Source organism: Entelurus aequoreus, linkage group LG09 (genome assembly GCF_033978785.1).
Source record: "Entelurus aequoreus isolate RoL-2023_Sb linkage group LG09, RoL_Eaeq_v1.1, whole genome shotgun sequence".
Lineage (NCBI taxonomy): Eukaryota > Metazoa > Chordata > Actinopteri > Syngnathiformes > Syngnathidae > Entelurus > Entelurus aequoreus.
In genome coordinates this window covers 44,280,287-44,300,842 of record NC_084739.1, presented here as the reverse complement: position 1 = coordinate 44,300,842, position 20,556 = coordinate 44,280,287, and the positions used below count along the sequence as shown (strand labels likewise).

General features: G+C 38.9%; 1 protein-coding gene across 2 annotated transcripts in view; it reads left to right on the top strand.

Moving 5' to 3' along the window:
• The window catches only part of thada (THADA armadillo repeat containing), a 251,978-nt gene extending 237,350 nt beyond the window's left edge, over positions 1–14,628 (top strand). For both annotated transcript variants that reach the window (XM_062058803.1, XM_062058804.1), the window contains exons 37-38: positions 8,429–8,592; positions 14,124–14,628. In XM_062058803.1, coding sequence (XP_061914787.1) covers positions 8,429–8,592; positions 14,124–14,498 — 539 coding nt within the window. In that variant the 3' untranslated portion in view covers positions 14,499–14,628. The remainder of the gene's footprint in view (positions 1–8,428; positions 8,593–14,123) is intronic.
• Positions 14,629–20,556: the final 5,928 nt, after the last annotated feature.

Here is a 20,556-nt window from a genome sequence, read left to right as displayed (position 1 = left end):
CAGAGACTCTTACCAGGAGGACTTTGATTTGGATACACAGACGCAGACGCAATACCGTGAGTACGCAGCTGCGCTTCCAAACATTTGATCGCTTGCTCGTACATGCGTGTCACGTACGTAACTTTGGTTAAATATATAAGCTTTATGAACCTTGGGTTAGGTGAACGGTCCTTTGGGCTGAGTGAGTGTGTGTTGTGCAGGTGTTTGAATTGTATTTGCGGGTTATATGGACGGGATCCCGTCCATATAACCCGCTCGAGCTATAACTAGCTCGAGCTAGGAGCTAAGAGCTAGCATAACAAACACCTAAGTCAGGGGTGTCAAACTCATTTTAGATGGGGGGCCACATGGAGAAAAATCTACTCCCAAGTGGGCCGGACTGGTAAAATCACGGCACAATAACTTAAAAATAAAGACAACTTCAGATTGTTTTCTTTGTTTAAAAATAGAACAAGCACATTCTGAAAATGTACAAATCATAATGTTTTTTGTTGTTTTTTTTACAATTACATGTTGCGGCTAATGGTATTCTATCTTTATTTGTCGTTATTTATATTTTCTGAATAAATTATGTGATAATGTTCATCAATGTTCATCAACTCATTGGTGTTAATTTTCAATCTATCAAGATTTAAAAAAAATATCAAATTCAAATTACAGGATGTTATTTATGTAGTTTGATCATTTTCCTCGACTGATGTACTAACATGTGGTTTATTTTGTACATATGTAACATCATCTACAAAGATACAAATAATTGCTATTGCGACATCCAGTGGAGACATTTAGAACAGCTGTTTCTTTCATTCCAAAATTTCAGGTTAATTTTATATACCTAGCAAACTCATCCCGCGGGCCGGATAAAACCTGTTCGCGGGCCTGATCCGGCCCTCGGGCCGTACGTTTGACACCCCTGGTGTATTTGTCAAGCAACACAAGCAAGCAAAAATAAAGACAACTTCAGATTGTTTTCTTTGTTTAAAAATAGAACAAACACATTCTGAAAATGTACAAATCATAATGTTTTTTGTTGTTTTTTTTACAATTACATGTTGCGGCTAATGGTATTCTATCTTTATTTGTCGTTATTTATATTTTCTGAATAAATTATGTGATAATGTTCATCAATGTTCATCAACTCATTGGTGTTAATTTTCAATCTATCAAGATTAAAAAAAATATCAAAATCAAATTACAGGATGTTATTTATTTAGTTTGATAATTTTCCTCGACTGATGTACTAACATGTGGTTTATTTTGTACATATGTAACATCATCTACAAATATACAAATAATTGCTATTGCGACATCCAGTGGAGACATTTAGAACAGCTGTTTCTTTCATTCCAAAATTTCAGGTTAGCAAACTCATCCCGCGGGCCGGATAAAACCTGTTCGCGGGCCTGATCCGGCCCTCGGGCCGTACGTTTGACATCCCTGACCTAAGTGTTTTTATGCGGGATTAATTTGTGGCATATTAAATATAAGCCTGGTTGTGTTGTGGCTAATAGAGTATATATATGTCTTGTGTTTATTTACTGTTGTAATCATTCCCAGCTGAATATCAGGTCACCCCCTCTCACAGCATCTTCCCTATCTGAATCGCTTCCACTCCCCACTAGTCCTTCACTTGCACTTTCCTCATCCACAAATCTTTCAGCCTCGCTCAAATTAATGGGGAAATCGTCGCTTTCTCGGTCCGAATCGCTCTCACTTCTGGCGGCCATCATTGTAAACAATAGGGAACTTTGCGGAAATGTTCAATTGACTACGTCACGCTACTTCCGGTAGGGGCAAGCCTTTTTTTTTATCAGATACCAAAAGTTGCGATCTTTATCGTCGTTGTTCTATACTAAATCCTTTCAGCAAAAATATGGCAATATCGCAAAATGATCAAGTATGACACATAGAATAGATCTGCTATCCCCGTTTGAATAAAAACATTTCATTTCAGTAGGCCTTTAAAATATGGCATGCCTTTTAAATAGGAAAAACTAACTCTTAGATAAGAAATATTGTATAAAAACAATACAATAGAATGTACTACAAACAACTACAGTAGTTTTATGAAGTAATGTATTAATGTGCAGCATTTACCTTACGTTCTTTCCACAATGACCTTTTCCTCCGTAGTTAAAGCAGGAGTTCACCCTTTCTGTGCCCGGACTGGTCTCTAATGGTGTAAGGAGGCACTGTTCTAAACGCAGGTCATTTACACTTAGGAGTAAGGCTGCAGCTAACGATTATTTTTCTATCGATTAATCTATAGATTATTTTTTCGATTAATCGGTTAATCTATAGATTATTTTTTCGATTCATCTATAGATTATTTTTTCTTTTACCGATTATTTTTTATTTTATTTTATTTAAAATGAAGATGAAAAAATAAAAGTAGGCCAGTTTTTTCAAAAGGCATGGCTTTTATTTACAAAAAAAAAAGTATGGCCACTCAGTCAACATTGACAACAACATGACAAAATATTCTGTAACAATGTAAACATTTAAAACTTTTAACATTTAACAAAATTAAAAGTAGCTTATTTGCTTTTTAATGTGCAAATATAAAAGTAAACATCCAGTGCAAATCTTAATATTCTGCAATAGTATAAGCATTTCAAAAGTAAAAGTATTGCTTATTTTGCTTTAAAATGTGCAAAAATAAAGATAAACATCCAATACAAAAAAGTGCAAAACGAAATATTCTGTAACAAAAGTGTAAACATTTCAACAAAAGTGAAAGTATTGCTTATTTGCTAAAATGTGCAAAAATAAAGATAAACATCAATACAAAAAAGTGCCAATCTAAATATTCTGGAGCACTGTAAACATTAAGTATTGCTTTTAAAATGTGCAAAATAAACATCCAGTCCAACACAGTACACAATAACCAATTCTACTCATTCCAGTGAGTGACTAACAGTTGTAATGAAGAAAGGTTAGCATGTCTACTTGCTTTGCTTCTTTTCTTGTTTACAATATTCCCAGCAGCTGAAAATAGGCGCTCAGAAGGGGTCGATGTGGCTGGAACTGAGAGGTAATTAGCCTTCACCTCAAGCCAGGACTGCGAGTGAGCTGAGCTGCAGTTTAAGTTTCTAGTAGGTCAACGGGCTCATAGTGATGTTACTAGTAGTTGACTGGGAGGTGTTTATTATCATTTGGGGAGAGTCTGCTGCCTGATGCTCACCTGCTAAACACCTATCTGCTCCACGCTGAAGCGCTGACTACATGCGCTCTGAATACGCACTGCTGATTGGCTGATAATGCTTCGTGTGTACCAATCAGATGGTTGTGTGGGTGGGACAATGCTGCGTGTGTACCAATCAGATGGTTGTATGGGTGGGACAATGCTGCGTGTGTACCAATCAGATGGTTGTATGGGTGGGACAATGCTGCGTGCTGAGACAGAGACAGCCGCAGAAGGAGCAAAGCAACTTGTTAAGACTTTAGCAGCTAAAGTTAGCCTTAGCTTAGAAACTCGTTCGGTACACCCCCGTACCGAACCGAAAGCCCCGTACCGAAACGGTTCAATACAAAACACATAACGTTACACCCCTGGCAGATACAAATGACACATTCATGTTTTTGTGTAATGATGACAACGTATGCTAACGCGGACGATTGACTAGTTGATGGTTTTCTTTTCAAATGTTCGTTCATAGCCGTTGTGCTGCTATGATAGGCCATTTACGCTCGACACAGTGTGCATACAACAACATTATTAGGCTGTGTATTGAAATACTCCCACACTTTTGACGACTTTTGGCGTGCGTTTTCCCCCTCGCTCGCACAGTCTGCTTTGCGCTCCGCCATGACGGTAGTGTGACGTAATTATGCGACGCGTCGACGCACAAAAACGGCGTCGACGTATTTACATAACCGATGACGTCGACTACGTCGACGCGTCGTTTCAGCCTTACTTAGGAGAGCAGACTTCGAGCTGCTTTGCCGTCAAACATGCCATCAGCAACTTGTCCATATTTTCATGGATAAATGTCCACTGCCAGATATTATTTTAACATCCCTGCTGGCCAATATGATGCTAAGTAGATTGCTACGCTTAAAATGCAGTGCCAAGTCAGTCAGACGAGTGGTCATGTTTTGGATTATTTCTTTAATTCACTAAATATCATCTACTTCTTCTTCCCAGCACTCTTCTTCGCACTCACTTCCTTTCTTCCCGTGGTTGGAAAATAAAGTTATGTCGATCTCTTGCTATAAGCTATTGCTAGCGTGCAAGACCGTATGTTTAGAGATGGATCTCACGTGGGTTCATTCTGACAATCGTTACGTCCACTAGCTATGGGGAGGCTCGTAACTAAAATATATGTTGGCAATTTAAAGCATAGTAAAAAGCTGAAAAACAGCTCGTATCTCGAAATACTTAAAATAGGTACGGCACCACTGTATTTTAATGAATTCTGGGACCCCTGTTTTCTTTCATATCTTTGTACTTTTTTGCCAGTATGAAGGTAAATAGGTTTTAATTGTAATTCATTATGGTCTTAAATTTGACTTGTTGAAAACCTGATACAGTAATGTATTTATGGATAGTAGGGATTAGGGTTGTACGGTATACCGGTACTAATAAAATACCACATCTTTTTTTCATTTATCAACAACACCCAGAAAAGCCGCCGGCTTCGCTGGGCCCGAGCTCATCTAAGATGGACTGATACAAATTGGAAAAGTGTTCTGTGGTCTGACGAGTCCCCATTTCAAAAAATGTTGGGAAACTGTGGACGTCCGGAACAAAAAGGAAAAGAACCATCCGGATTGTTATAGGCGCAACGTTCAAAAGCCAGCATCTGTGATGGTATGGGGGTGTATTATTGCCCAAGACATGGGTAACTTACACATATATGAAGGCACCATTAATGCTGAAAGGTACATACAGGTTTTGGAGCAACATATGTTGCCATCCAAGCAATGTCTTTTTCATGGACGCCCCTGCTTATTTCAGCAAAACAATGCCAAGCCACATCCTGCACGTGTTACAACAACGTGGCTTTGTAGTAAAAGAGTGCGGGTACTAGACTGGCCTGCCTGTAGTCCAAACCTGTCTCCCATTGAAAATGTGTGGTGCATAATGAAGCGTAAAATATGACAACAGAGACCCTGGACTGTTGAACAACTTAAGCTGTACATCAAGCAAGAATGGGAAATAAGACCACCTGAAAAGCTTCAAACATTGATCTCCTCAGTTCCCAAACGTTTACTGAGTGTTGTTAAAAGGAAATGCCCCCGTGCCAATTTTTTTGTAACGTGTTGCTGTCATTAAATTCTAAGTTAATGATTATTTTCAAAAAAAAATTATGTTTCTCAGTTTGAACATTAAATATCTTGTCTTTGCATTGTTTTCAATTGAATAAGGTGGCGACTTGTCCAGGGTGTACCCGCCTACCGCCCGAATGTAGCTGAGATAGGCTCCAGCTACCCCGCAAGGGACAAGCGGTAGAAAATGGATGGGATGGATGTATAATGTTTTTATTTACGAATTACACAAGTGCCAACTTCACTGGTTTTGGGTTTTGTTAACAAATGCCGTGGGTGGGTCTACATAGACATCCACTGTAACGATACCACGTACAAAAGCCGTACATAGTCAATACTACAATGATTACGTCAAGATTTTTTATTATCACAAAATCTTTTGTCTTTTTTAATGTGTAGAAAGTCAGGAAATACGTCCCAGGACACATGAGAACTTATATTATGACCAATGTATGATCCTGTAACTACTTAGTATTGGTTTGATACCAAAATCTGTAGTATCACCAAAAGCTTATATAAAGTATCAAACAACAGAAGAATAAGTGCTTATTACATTTTAAAAGAAGTGTAGATAGAACATGTTAAAACGGAAAGTAACCAGATATTAACATTAAATAAACAAGTATATCAATAATAAATTTTCTATCGCTTGTCCCTTATAATTTTGACAAAATAATAGAATGGTAAACGACACACTATGTTACTGCATATGTCAGCAGCCAAATTAGGAGCCTTTGTTTGCTTATTTACTGCCTAACAATTGTCTGGAATGTTTACTCTCTTATTTAATGCCAAAATTATTCTTTGTTTGCAAAAAGAAATGTATGTTTAATGTATCATAATATGTTCTGTTAAAATAAAGCCAAATATGACATTTTTCTATGGTCCCCTTTATTTTGAAAATGATCGAAATACATTTTGCTACTGGTACCAAAATATTGGTATCGGGACAACACTAGTAGGGACGTAACGGTATTAAAATCTCACTGTACGATATTATCACGGTATTTCGGTAACGTTACGATATTATTGTAGTATATGTCCCAAAAAAAAAAAGACTTGGTAAAAATGCCATAGTGTGTAAAATGAAGTGACAAGAATGTTAAGGATAAACACACTGACTCTAATTGAACATAAACATAATGCTCTAATGTTGTAATCATATTATTATTACAACAAATGTGTGTTTTTTTCAACATAACTCAAATAGTTACAGACATATTTTGATGGCATTTTCAGAAAATGTCCAAAGAAACAATTCCTCTTATATACTATTAATACGAACACAGTTCACCTCCTGCTAACGGCGTTCCATGCCTTCACCTTGGCGGTCCTGCGCTGTGCAGAAGATTATGACGTTTTGACAAGTAATCTGTTAAATGGAGAAGACCAAAATCTCTCCTGAGATTTGCACAACCCTGTTGACCAACTAGAAAAGACACCTGACCTAAACGTGCTTGGCAAAAATAGTTTTTCTACTTCACTAACCTCAGTTATGGATGTTTTCGTAATGGTGTGACTTGCTTTTCTGTTCAAGTCCAGCCTTAGTGCGCACCTCGACTAGACAACTTTTCTATCACTGTTTACACAATTTTTCAGCGGTCGACATTGCGGTCATGTAACGTTGTCATTACCGCTCTACGCTAATGCACGCAAAGCCCGATGTGCTGAGGAAGTGGTGCAGAAACACCACTTGGAAAAACTGAAACGGAAACTGCACTTTTTTGGAAATTTTGCCTATCGTTCACAATCATTCTAAAACACATGACGACCAATGTTGTTGTTTTTAAAGCATTCTAACTTGTAAATATATGTAAATAAAATTCCGCCTCTATTTCGCCCATAAAATAGAATAAATAACTATTCTAAAACCGCCAAAAATACTCCATTTACACTTTGTGATTTCAATATTAACCAAGTATTAGTGATTGTATATATATAATATATAAGCGCTAACGCAGACTAACTATTTATAGCGGCCCTGTGATCACGAGCCTGTGTACAATTTCGACATGATCGACTGACGAGGTGTTTCCTAGCTTCCTTGCTCTGTGGAAGTTTATTGTAGATCATAAGTCATTTATCTCACCTGGACAGAAGAAGTCTGAGGACGTATTGCGACAGCCATTTAGGACCCACAAACAGCAAGAACGAGACGAAAAGACGCTTGGTCCCTCCGTCTCTCTCACCCCAGCAAACGTTGTGATGCCTTTTTGAAATGCGTATGCTTAAAATGATCAAAATACGTAAATATTAAATGTTATAAATGTGCCTGTTACTACATTACATACAGTATATACTTACATCATGTACTGTATATAAAACCTCAATGGAGGTTTTTGGATGTTTTTAAGGGCTTAATAGGCGGAATACAGCAATTATTTAATATTTAGAATGCAAAAAAAAAAGGATAACATCCATTATCATGTCTCTCACAATGTTTGTGAATTATAGGTAAATTTCCCCAAATAAGTGCAGTTCCCCTTGAAGACCCGCGTTTAGAAAGCTGCATATTTCTTGGATGAAAGGCCATTCAAGAGCTTCCTGATCTATGTGAAACAAACTGTTTATTTTTAAAAAGTATTCAGATTGTAATCAGTACTATTGTCATCAAGGGCACCGACTCCTTATACTTGTAGCAAAATGTCAACGCAATGTAGTTGTGTCAGTAGAGATCCCCCAAACACTAGTAAAGAATGCCCATACTCAAACATAGAGGTTAATATGTATACAATATGGTTCAGTGCAGTTGTCTGTCGCTAACTGAAACAACTGACTGAGTTAATATTAGATTGGTAAGTAAATAATAAATGAAAGTGAAATGTGCTTCAACGTACCTGCCTATGTCTTTCTTTGGCTTTTGGCTGTATTATTTCTACTGGCTGTCCCTGAACTGTTTACCTTATAGTGGTGTGTGTGTGCAACCTTTGAGTGTGGAGGTTAATCGGGCAGTTCCTAAAGGTGAAAGGCTTCTCAGTGCAAACACTGCTCAACTCACATGCCATTCATTGGAATTGACATGTGTCTTTAGAATCAGGCAAGTGTGGGGGAAAAAAAACAACCCAAGCAGGCATACTTGTGTTGTTTGTATTTATATCCTATGCACATTGTCTTGACATCTTGAATCAACACAATTTGTTCTAATTATGTCTCGCAGATGTGGCAGGCGTGTCTGTATGTCCCCCTGTAGCCTTGGACATTGGCGTGGGCCTCCTGTGTCGCTTGTTCCAACTGTGGGATCAGGTACCAGCAGGCGTCCTCACTCTGACAGAGTGGCTGCTGGGAGATGAAGAAGGCGATGAGGAGGCAGTCTGTAGTCCGGTAAGAAACATTTTCAATTCGGTAATCGTTTTATTAGGCTCTGCCTCCACCAAGCAGTACAGTTGAGTTAAGCATGGCACACACTTGATTCTCTTTTCAAGGGGAACTGCATTTTTTATTTTATTTTGCCCATCATTCACAATCCTTATGTGAGACAACAACATTCTCTGTGTTCTAAATAGTAAAAAACTGCAAGTATGAGGTGCCTAACAATGCAGATAATTTGGATTCATCTATTCCACTAAAAAAGAGCTCTTAAAGGCCTACTGAAATGACATTTTCTTATTTAAACGGGGATAGCAGGTCCATTCTATGTGTCATACTTGATCATTTCGCGATATTGCCATATTTTTGCTGAAAGGATTTAGTAGAGAACATCGACGATAAAGTTCGCAACTTTTGGTCACTGATAAAAAAGCCTTGCCTGTACCGGAAGTAGTGTGACGTCACAGGTTGTGGAGCGCCTCACATCTGCACATTGTTTACAATTATGGCCACAAGCAGCGAGAGAGATTCGGACCGAGAAAACGACGATTACCCCATTAATTTGAGCGAGGATGAAAGATTTGTGGATGAGGAAAGTGAGAGTGAAGGACTAGAGGGGCAGTGGAAGCGATTCAGGGAAGATGCTGTGAGAGGCGGGTGGGACCTGATTTTCAGCTGGGAATGAATAAAACAGTAAATAAACACAAGACATATATATACTCTATTAGCCACAACACAACCAGGCTTATATTTAATATGCCACAAATTAATCCCGCATAACAAACACCTCCCCCCTCCCGTCCATATAATCCGCCAATACAACTCAAACACCCGCACAACACACTCAATCCCACAGCCCAAAGTACCGTTCACCTCCGTAAAGTTCATACAGCACATATATTTCCCCAAAGTTACGTACGTGACATGCACATAGCGGCACGCACGTACGGGCAAGCGATCAAATGTTTGGAAGCCAAAGCTGCGTACTCACGGTAGCGCGTCTGCTATCCAACTCAAAGTCCTCCTGGTTGTGTTGCTGTAGCCAGCCGCTAATACACCGATCCCGCCTACAGCTTTCTTCTTTGCTGTCTTCATTGTTCATTAAACAAATTGGAAAAGATTCACTAACACAGATGTCCAGAATACTGTGGAATTTTGCGATGAAAACAGACGACTTAATAGCTGGCCACAATGGTGTCCCAATATGTCCGCACAATCCGTGACGTCACGCGCAAACGTCATCATACCGAGACGTTTTCAGCAGAATATTTTGCGGGAAATTTAAAATTGCACTTTACTAATCTAACCCGGCCGTATTGGCATGTGTTGCAATGTTAATATTTCATCATTGATATATAAACTATCAGACTGCGTGGTCGGTAGTAGTGGGTTTCAGTAGGCCTTTAAAAACAAACAAAAACCACCAGCAATGTTTAATTTACATGCTGTTACCTGCACATTAACCAAGCATAGCAACATTATTGTAAGATCTACCTCAGACAAACTACTTTTCTGGCGATGTGTGGTTGATGGGCAAAATAAAAATGTGTGGTTCCCCTTTAAGCATTAAAAATAAGTTGCAAATAATACCTTTTTATTTTTGTATCTTTTTTACCTTCCCATTAAGATACTAACTCCAGTGTTTGGGTATGATCTAGTAGTGGTCGGGTGCTGGGTGGCACTGGTATTACATCACACTGTTTAGATGCCACAATAACTGCCATCTAGCCTACACAACCCTGCAGTGAGAAAGCAAGTCAAAACAAACTTATATTTCCAAACTGTATCATGATGAACTGAACTGCTTGATGTGAACATAGCTTTAAACGGATAAAGAGATTTAAAAGACACAACCATTGCTTAGTCTATAGTGTGGGCTCTTTTGCCCTATATCTGATCAAGGCGTTTTGTTTTAAACACTCCTGGTAGAGTTAAAATATTTGAACAGTGTCCACAGTGCCATTAACCCTTCAGGGGACATATGCTGAAATTTGTGTCCTTTCAGTACATTTTTGCTATATTTTGGCCATTATTTGTTACTCCATTATACATGATTTGTCCTAAATTTGTTTTTTTTATGTTAAAATTAAAAAAATATGTTCAATACTATTATATTTATTCGACAATACCCCAAAATCAAACAGAACACAATAGTCCTTCATTTTTCAAAGGGCATAAAAACATTTTGGATTCATATTTTGTTTAATTTGTTTGCTCAAATATCTCTCAATCAACTTCAGTTCAAAAGAAAAATATCAACATGTTTTTAACCCTTTGAAAGCCTTTTGATCAAATCACAGTCACTATTTTTAATTAGTATACATTTGTGTAATCCATAGTCCCTTTTTTGTCTCTTTTAATCCCTGTTTTATTTTTTTTGCTTGCTGTTTTACTGGTTTCAAGTGTTGCCTTTAGTTCTGGACATGCAACTCCATGCCCATGTAGCCAAAGGCAGAAATGTGGGTCCATGTGTGCAGAATGTGTAAAAAGATAAAAATAACACCTTGTAGTTAGAATATCGTTAGTATTGTTGAAAGATATCAGTCAGTACGTGTCCATGCACTAAATTAGTCCGACTCCTCAAATAGTTCGGCTCTAAATAAGCCTTCTACAGCCCAGGGAAACACCTTAATCCAATCGTGTTTGGTTTTTTGAAAAGTCGGACTAACACACCTGGATTAGGCAATTGGAAACTAGATCTCTCGAGGGGGTGTGTGTGGCAGGAGAGGACCCGTAGTATCACGTGTGCTACAGTCTCAACGCGCAGGATACAACCCAGAAGCAGATACCAGTCAATAAAACATAGCAACAATTGTAAGGAAGAGATGACTGTTTATTTGCTTCACAAATGAAAAGAACAAAACATTTTGAAGTGCATCTCTGGTAGGAAAAAAAAGTGACTTATTTAAGAAGGTAGCTAAGGAAATGTAGATTTCTGGTTTAATTCGGACTCCCAGACGAAATACGAATGAGCTGAAATAGACTGAAGCAGGTATATTAAAAGCGTACACAAACCTCTTCATGCTGCATTTGTGCAAGATGACTGATTCACTTCACGCACAACTAGAAAGATAGTCCAGAACAATAGCAACCTTCTTCTGTGAAGGGACGGCGTGGCGAAGTTGGTAGAGTGGCTGTGCCAGCAATCGGAGTGTTGCTGGTTACTGGGGTTCAATTCCCACCTTCTACCTTCCTAGTCACGTCCGTTGTGTCCTTGGGCAAGACACTTCACCCTTTGCCTCTGATGGCTGCTGGTAGCGCCTTGCATGGCAGCTCCCGCCATCAGTGTGTGAATGTGTGTGTGAATGGGTGAATGTGGAAATACTGTCAAAGCGCTTTGAGTACCTTGAAGGTAGAAAAGCGCTATACAAGTACCACCCATTTATCATTATTTATCATTCTTCTGGTTATCAGTCGGGGCACAAACGGTCTTTTCCTTTGGATTTAAATATCCTTCAATCAATCCACAGAGCCTTTTGGATGAACTTTAAGACATTCAAAAGTTTTGTTTCCATGATTTGCATCTGAAAATTCCTTCGAAAAAACTCTTCCGCCGGTCTTTCATTGTATCTGACCTGCATCCGCCCACATACAAACCCCGTTTCCTTATGAGTTGGGAAATTGTGTTAGATGTAAATATAAATGGAATACAATGATTTGCAAATCCTTTTCAACCCATATTCAATTGAATGCACTGCAAAGACAAGATATTTGATGTTCAAACTCATAAACTTAATTTTATTTTTTAAAATAATAATTAACTTAGAATTTCATGGCTGCAACACGTGCCAAAGTAGTTGGGAAAGGGCATGTTCACCATTGTGTTACATGGCCTTAGTAAACGTTTGGGAATTGAGGAGACACATTTTTTAAGCTTCTCAGGTGGAATTATTTCCCGTTCTTGCTTGATGTACAGCTTAAGTTGTTCAACAGTTCGGGGGTCTCTGTTGTGGTATTTTAGGCTTCATAATGCGCCACACATTTTCAATGGGAGACAGGTCTGGACTACAGGCAGGCCAGTCTAGTACCCGCACTCTTTTACTATGAAGCCACGTTGATGTAACACGTGGCTTGGCATTGTCTTGCTGAAATAAGCAGGGGCGTCCATGGTAACGTTGCTTGGATGGCAACATATGTTGCTCCAAAACCTGTATGTACCTTTCAGCATTAATGGCGCCTTCACAGATGTGTAAGTTACCCATGTCTTGGGCACTAATACACCCCCATACCATCACAGATGCTGGCTTTTCAACTTTGCGCCTATAACAATCCGGATGGTTATTTTCCTCTTTGGTCCGGAGGACACGACGTCCACAGTTTCCAAAAACAATTTGAAATGTGGACTCGTCAGACCACAGAACACTTTTCCACTTTGTATCAGTCCATCTTAGATGAGCTCAGGCCCAGCGAAGCCGACGGCGTTTCTGGGTGTTGTTGATAAACGGTTTTCGCCTTGCATAGGAGAGTTTTAACTTGCACTTACAGATGTAGCGACCAACTGTAGTTACTGACAGTGGGTTTCTGAAGTGTTCCTGAGCCCATGTGGTGATATCCTTTACACACTGATGTCGCTTGTTGATGCAGTACAGCCTGAGGGATCGAAAGTCACGGGCTTAGCTGCTTACGTGCAGTGATTTCTCCAGATTCTCTGAACCCTTTGATGATATTACAGACCGTAGATGGTGAAATCCCTAAATTCTTTGCAATAGCTGGTTGAGAAAGGTTTTTCTTAAACTGTTCAACAATTTGCTCACGCATTTGTTGACAAAGTGGTGACCCTCGCCCCATCCTTGTTTGTGAATGACTGAGCATTTCATGGACTCTACTTTTATACCCAATCATGGCACCCACCTGTTTCCAATTTGCCTGTTCACCTGTGGGATGTTCCAAATAAGTGTTTGATGAGCATTCCTCAACTTTATCAGTATTTATTGCCACCTTTCCCAACTTCTTTGTCACGTGTTGCTGGCATCAAATTCTAAAGTTAATGATTATTTGCAAAAAAAAAAATGTTAATCAGTTTGAACATCAACTATGTTGTTTTTGTAGCATATTCAACTGAATATGGGTTGAAAATGATTTGCAAATAATTGTATTCCGTTTATATTTACATCTAACACAATTTCCCAACTCATATGGAAACGGGGTTTGTACATTCTTGGTAGTAGTGTCATGTTCGTAGCGCAATACAAGATAATTTATTGATGTTGTGTACTATGTAACATTAACATAGCCATTAGAGACGTAATATTTGTAATAAGTGCCAATATTATCAGTTAAAACAGGTTGTAAATATCCGCAAATAGCTAGGGTGACATCATAGGTCAACCGGAAAATAAATTAATTTAACCAGGCTAAAAGGAAATAGCGTCTCCCAGTCTACGGGAGGCACGTGGCGTATGACCAATATTCGCATTAGAGAGAGTGCATGGATACCTGGACTTCACACGTAGGTGTGAAAATACAAAAACACAAACTATTTGAGAAACCAGACTAAGTTCATGGAAAGGTAGTGAATGTCTAACACCAGCTTGGATGATGACTAGGATGAAGAGGATTTCCTGTTTGAGAAGGGTGATCTAAACCTGTGGGCCGAGCCAGTCCAGTGGGTGAAGCTGCTCCACAGACACCTCATCTCCCTCATTCTGGCCTACAAGCAGACCCGTGAGTCAGAAAGTACCGAGCTGGGCCAGCTTCATCAACTCTCCACACTGACCTCCAAGGCCCAAGCCAAGGTCATGAGCACAAAGGAAGCTCTCAGATCCCTCCCTGTCCTACCCCAGTTCTCCTGCACCATGGAGCACGCTCGCCTGGCACTGCAGCAGCACAGAGCCACTCTGGCGCTGGATGTGCTGGAAACACTGAGGTTGGAGAGAAGACACATTGAGCAAGAATCCAACTCAGAAAAATATCTTCAGTGATCATGCGACCTCTAACTGGGTTTGGGATCTGTTTTTTTTTTTTTTTGGGGGGGGGGGGGGGTTATCATTGTATAATTTACCATGTGCTTGCCTCTTTTCACTGAGTTTTAATTTGTATGACCCTTGATGACTGACAATTAAATACATGTCAAAATAATGTTGAGCCCAGTGTATTATTGTATTAAAGGTGTCACCTTAAGGGCGCCAAGAGGTGAAGAAGGCAGGTTTACACTGTACAAAACCTTGACATTTATGAGGTATTTTAATAAAATAACTGTTCTATCGTGCACCACTGGAATCCAAAACTCTCATTTTAACAGCCTTGGAAATGAGTAGGATAGGGCTCCTCTAGGGTTACACTAAATTTAAAAATGCCAAAGTAGCAAATAATTGCAGTTTTACTTAATCGTTTAAAAATACCCTGTGTTTATTTTTCACACTATAGTAACTGTTACAAAAAAGCTCAGTTAGGATAATACATAATGTCGGTTATAGAGAACATTTAAGTCCTTTATATATTGAATCGAAATAATGAAATTGAATTGGGGTGGCGTGGCTCGATTGGTAGAGCGACCGAGCCAGCAACTTAAGGGTTGCAGGTTGGATCCCCACTTCTGCCATCCTAGTCGTCGTGTCCTTGGGCAAGATACTTTACCCACCTTCTCCCAGTGCCACCCATACTTGTTTAAATGTAAATGATAATGGGTTTCACTATGTAAGGCGCTTTGAATCACTAGAGAAAAGCACTATATAAATATAATATCCTTCACTTCAATACTTTGGTGCATTTGCACAAAGCAAACTATAACTTTCTACCCAAAAATGTACAACAATTTTTCTCAACAAAAGAGGAGAAATATAACCTCACATTTGTATGCACATACAAAACTTAGAGCTTTTAGTACAAAGGTATGAACTTAATTGGTTCTTGAACATGGTTTGTAAACCGAAAGGTGTAGAAGTTACAGTAAAGCATAGTTAACCATAAGAATCAATGAAAACATGAATTGATTCTAGTCTCGAAAAAGTCCATATTTTATTATTTTATATATACACCGTACAGTATATCAAACCAACATAAGAGGGTAATGACTCAAAAATATATTTTTTTATTATCCAAACACAACATTACTGCAAGCTTACAGTAGATGTCAACAAGCACAGTCTCATTAGCGCACTCCCAAAACGTTAACCACCATGTTGCTACAATAAAAAACAAAAAAAGGAAAATCATTGAATCTTGTGTCTGCAAATATGTGTGGCGTTGTTGAGAACTCTGGGAATTTTGTAGTGATAAAACGGGCAGTGACTTCACGTAGTCGCCGTTAGCGTTACCACAAACTAGCAGTGTGAGGCGATACTTCATCATCTTGTGTCCCGGTAGTGCTTTCTCCTTCACCGTAATAAAGGTCGGCTGTGGCATCCTTTTTCATCTCATCAGAATTAAAGACTTGCTGCAGAACAAAGCCCCCTTCGCTGATGAAAGCAAGCCGGAAGATAACTGGCTAAAACGCTAGCTCGAAGCGGTTGTCTAGCTACCCGAAGCTATACTGCGACACTGTGAGAGTTTAGACACAAAGAGTATCTGATCTCTTAAGAGTCACACAGCTCTGACAGGCGCAATGTTCGACAATTGTGGAAATAACTCGTAAGAATTGCCGCTCGTCATTGAAGCTCTTCAAAAAGGCTGCACCTCTTTGTACAAAATGTAAACAGGAAGTGACGTAGGGGGCCCGGCCTCTTCAAAATGGCCACACTTGATGGTTTCAAACGTCATACATAATGAATGACTGAATGAAGCTTTCGTACAACAAGACATGGTTAACACACAGAGGCATATTTGGCTTGATGTAAACGTTTGTAAACCAAAAAGGTCGCAATCGTAAGTCAATGTTCTACTGTATTAAAAGGATTAAGTAAAGAAGTAAAAAAATGTACTAATATGATCCAGTTTAAAAACTGTTCAAATTCAATATTTACAAAGTATAAGGAATAAGAATTCTGATAAACATCTTGAACCTTATTAAAAAATAAAATAATCTTATTTTGTGAGTCAAAACTTAGAGATTGAGCACAGGAAGTGAACAGATGTGTTACAAGTTGCTATGCTATTGTACCATATTGTAAGTATGCATGTTCGAAATAAAATCAAATTTTGCAAACAAACGGCCACTGTATCTGCCTAAATGATTTGCTGATTACTTCAAGCAGGGCTAACCAAAGTTTGGCCTGGGGACATTTGCAGCCCTGCAGCTTGTTTTTTTTTTTATTGACCAGCAACAGATTCTAAAATACAAAAATAAACAAGTAAACTAAGATAAAAACAGCAAAAGGTGGAGAACATTGAGAAAAAGTATAAATGTTGATAGTAATATGCTTTGTCAGCTATACAAAACATGTTAAAGTGTATACATGGGTGTTTTTTAGGAACTGCCTGCTGTAAAGATTAAACAAAAAGACAATATTAAAATATCCAAATGGTCCCCACAGCCTTAACCGTCTAGCTCAGGGGTCCCCAAACTATTTTTTATTTTTTTAATTATTAGTATTTTTAAACTGTCCTTTCTAATGTTTTTTCTACCGCTTGTTACTCTCGGTGTCTCCTAGCCCCTCAGGCACATCATATTGTCTAAAAATGCATTTTCCCATTGATGAAATGACATCACTGACAGAACTGTGTATATACAAAAACCCCAAAACCAGTGAAGTTGGCACGTTGTTTAAATCGTAAATAAAAACAGAATATAATGATTTGCAAATCCTTTTCAACCTATATTCAATTGAATAGACTGCAAAGACAATATACTTAACGTTCTGACTGGAAAACGTTATTTTTGGCAAATATTAGCTCATTTGGAATGTGATGCCTGCAACATGTTTAAAAAAAGCTGGCACAAGTGGCAAAAAAGACTGAGAAAGTTGAGGAATGTTCATCAAACACTTATTCGGAACATCCCATAGGTGAACAGGCTAACTGGGAACAGGTTGATAAGGATTTGCAAATCATTGTATTCTGTTTTATTTACAAATTACACAACATGCCAACTTCACTGGTTTTGGGTTTTGTATATGCTGAGGGGTGCAAAAAAGGCCTGGAAATACATTTTAAACAAAAACAGAAATTTTACCCAATGGTCTAAGTAAGACATGAATGTATGTAGCTGTATTATTTATCCTAGTAGGATCCCAGTACGGAATGTGTGGCCACAACACTTACCATATCTTCAAATAGTAGGAATATATTGGAAACAAAATGCCAAAAATCCACATTTGTATTTGTATTGTGGTGCAACAAAAGGCAATAAAAATGCCTTTGGCTACTCCGAAGGTGGTGATATGCCACCTGATGAGCTCAAACTTCAAATCAGAGTTAATGTTTGCGGCCTCAGAATTTCCCCTTAAAGTCCTAATGTGGTGATTATGCGGCGACAAAGGCAAGGAAGTGTGAAAGCAAGTGTTCTCGCCCAAGTTGCACGTTGCGGCCGTACTTTGGCTCCTTGTGTATACTCATACGAGCTGGTGTTTACCCGGTGTTTAATGACGCCGTCAATTGGACTGTGGTTTGTCTTTCCTTCTCGTTATGTAATTTGGAGGACAGCACAATGGGCTACTGTCCTGTGTGTGCGTGCGTGTGTTCATGGTGCCCACAGGCAGATGGACCCCTCTCCCTCCCTGCTAGCCATGTTCCTTCTTACAGTAAAGCTTGCGTAATGTTTTGGAACAGCCCTGCATCCCCCAATAAAAACAGAGCGGTGTGATTTAGAGCACTTTCCGTGGACACGTTGAAGGGTTTTCTCAAGAGCCTCGCTGTGTCTGTCCTTCATATTTAAGTGTTTATCTTGAGGCGGCCAATGGGGTAAACGGTCGCAGGGCAGCCCTCGGCTTAATTTTAGGCTTGGTAGTGCAGCACAGTAGTAGATTCCAAATTCTTCTATCATATTTTCCCCCTGCCTGTTACTATTGCTCTTTCCTCTTGGTTTTCTAAGAAATGTTTTATTGCCTGTCTTGCAATTATAATTCCAAATTGAAAAGGACATAATGGCTTCTGGTGTGGCAGTAACCAGCAATTTACGGTAGCAGGCTGTGCATTTTACACCCAGTCGCATGCATCTACTCTGCTTTCTCCAGAAGTGTGTGACTTTTGGTTTTAGTTGCACCAAATGAGACATGTTTGCAGCCTCACATCATTTTGCTCAGCAGAGGGCGCCATAATACCTTTCAGTTTCCATCGTGGCCTCAAGGGGGCGGTGTTGCTCTTTTGCACATTTTTAAAAAACCTGCATTCTTTCATTCAGGCCTGCTAGATTTTGAACAAGTTGGAAAAGGAAAACAAAAGAAGAATGCAGTGAACATTTCTAACCATGGTGTGTTTTATTTACTTTTATTGAAATCATAATTGTTTGTAGGAAATTCACGTGTAGGTCATTTCCACTGCTTGGTCCTCAGTGGGTCGCATTCTGCAGCAGGCTGTTGTTGTACTGCTTGAATAGATTATGCAACCAGTGGAGGCTAAAAATGGTCTTGCACTCTGCCTGGACTCATACTTGCGGTCTCACCCCATCCACAGGGAGAGTTTCCTTCCATTGCAAATACATATGTATGCTTCCAAGTGTGGTGGCCCAAAGGCAGGGCTGGTGTGTTGTTGATGCTGGTTCAAAACCCTTCACTTCTTGAAGGAAGTCCAAATATTTGCGACGACCCATTTCCTGTAGTCCCATTAGTGACTCTTTACTAGAATGACGGAGGGAAATGTGCATGTTTTTATGGTGGTTCAATCCAAATACTGATGTATTGATACCACATTGGATCAATACTAGCCTAATGAGTAATATTTTAAAATTATATGTTATGTTTATTATCATAAATATTTTTTATTTACACGATTGTCTTTAAATAAAGTTGATTTGATTTGATTATTATTGCTAAATACAACAAGAGAATCATTCTTGAACAGGTCAAGTCTTTTGAGTGGCTCTTTTAAGTGAACGACGAAAACAGATTCACAGTTGCAAGAAAATGCTCCAAATGTATAAAATGTTTATAAGTAATTAAAATGTCCCACACATGTGCACCATTTGACTGGACTAGAAGATTCACATGTGTATCTTGCTTTATTAATGTATTTTATATACATACAGACATGTTATGTTAGGGCTGTCAAAAATAAGGAGTTAACTTGTAATTATTCACAAAACAAATATTGCATTAATGATGCAGCTGAGATAGGCTCCAGCTACCCCCGCGACCCCAAAAAGGGACACGCGGTAGAAAATGGATGGATGGATGGATGTATACACACCGATTAATCACACTTTATTTTGACCGTACTTGCTCTTTTACCTTAACCATGGATGTTTACCTGACAGGCCTACCTAAGGTTGTTTTACAGTCAAGTCAGTGATCAGGTCCAAGCACACGTCGGTGCAAAGATGAGCGATGTGTGCTGGCTTCACAATAAACCCTGGCGGGACGTTGGATAAAACTTTTACCAAGTTTTGAGCAAGTAAACCAAGTGCATTGAAGTAACATTTAGAGAATGTTCCTGGATGACATTCCAACCAAAAATTGCATTTGTGTCTAAATATTGGGGTCTTTTTTGTTTATTAATTTTAATCATGTGAGTAATAATCTGTGATTAATCATGATAAATCCACATTCAAAAGTGTGATTAATCTAAAAAAAAGTAATCATCTGACAGCACTAGTTACTTTTGTAATTATTGTTTTCATATTTTTGTGTACTTGTGATCCACAAAGTTTAGGTACAGCTTCAAATATTGCAGCTTCACCACATCGCAGATGCGGATTTTTGGGGATATATATCCATCCATCCATTTTCTACCGCTTGTCCCTCTCTGGGTGACGGGGGGCTGGAGCCTATCTCAGCTACAATCGGGCGGAAGGCGGGGTACACCCTGGACAAGTCGCCACCTAAATTGCAGAGCCAACTCAGATATACAGACAACATTCACACTCACATTAAGTATATTTTACATTTTTGGTTCTAAATTTATGAAGTCAAAATAACATACATCCATAAACGTGGATGCATATGCTAA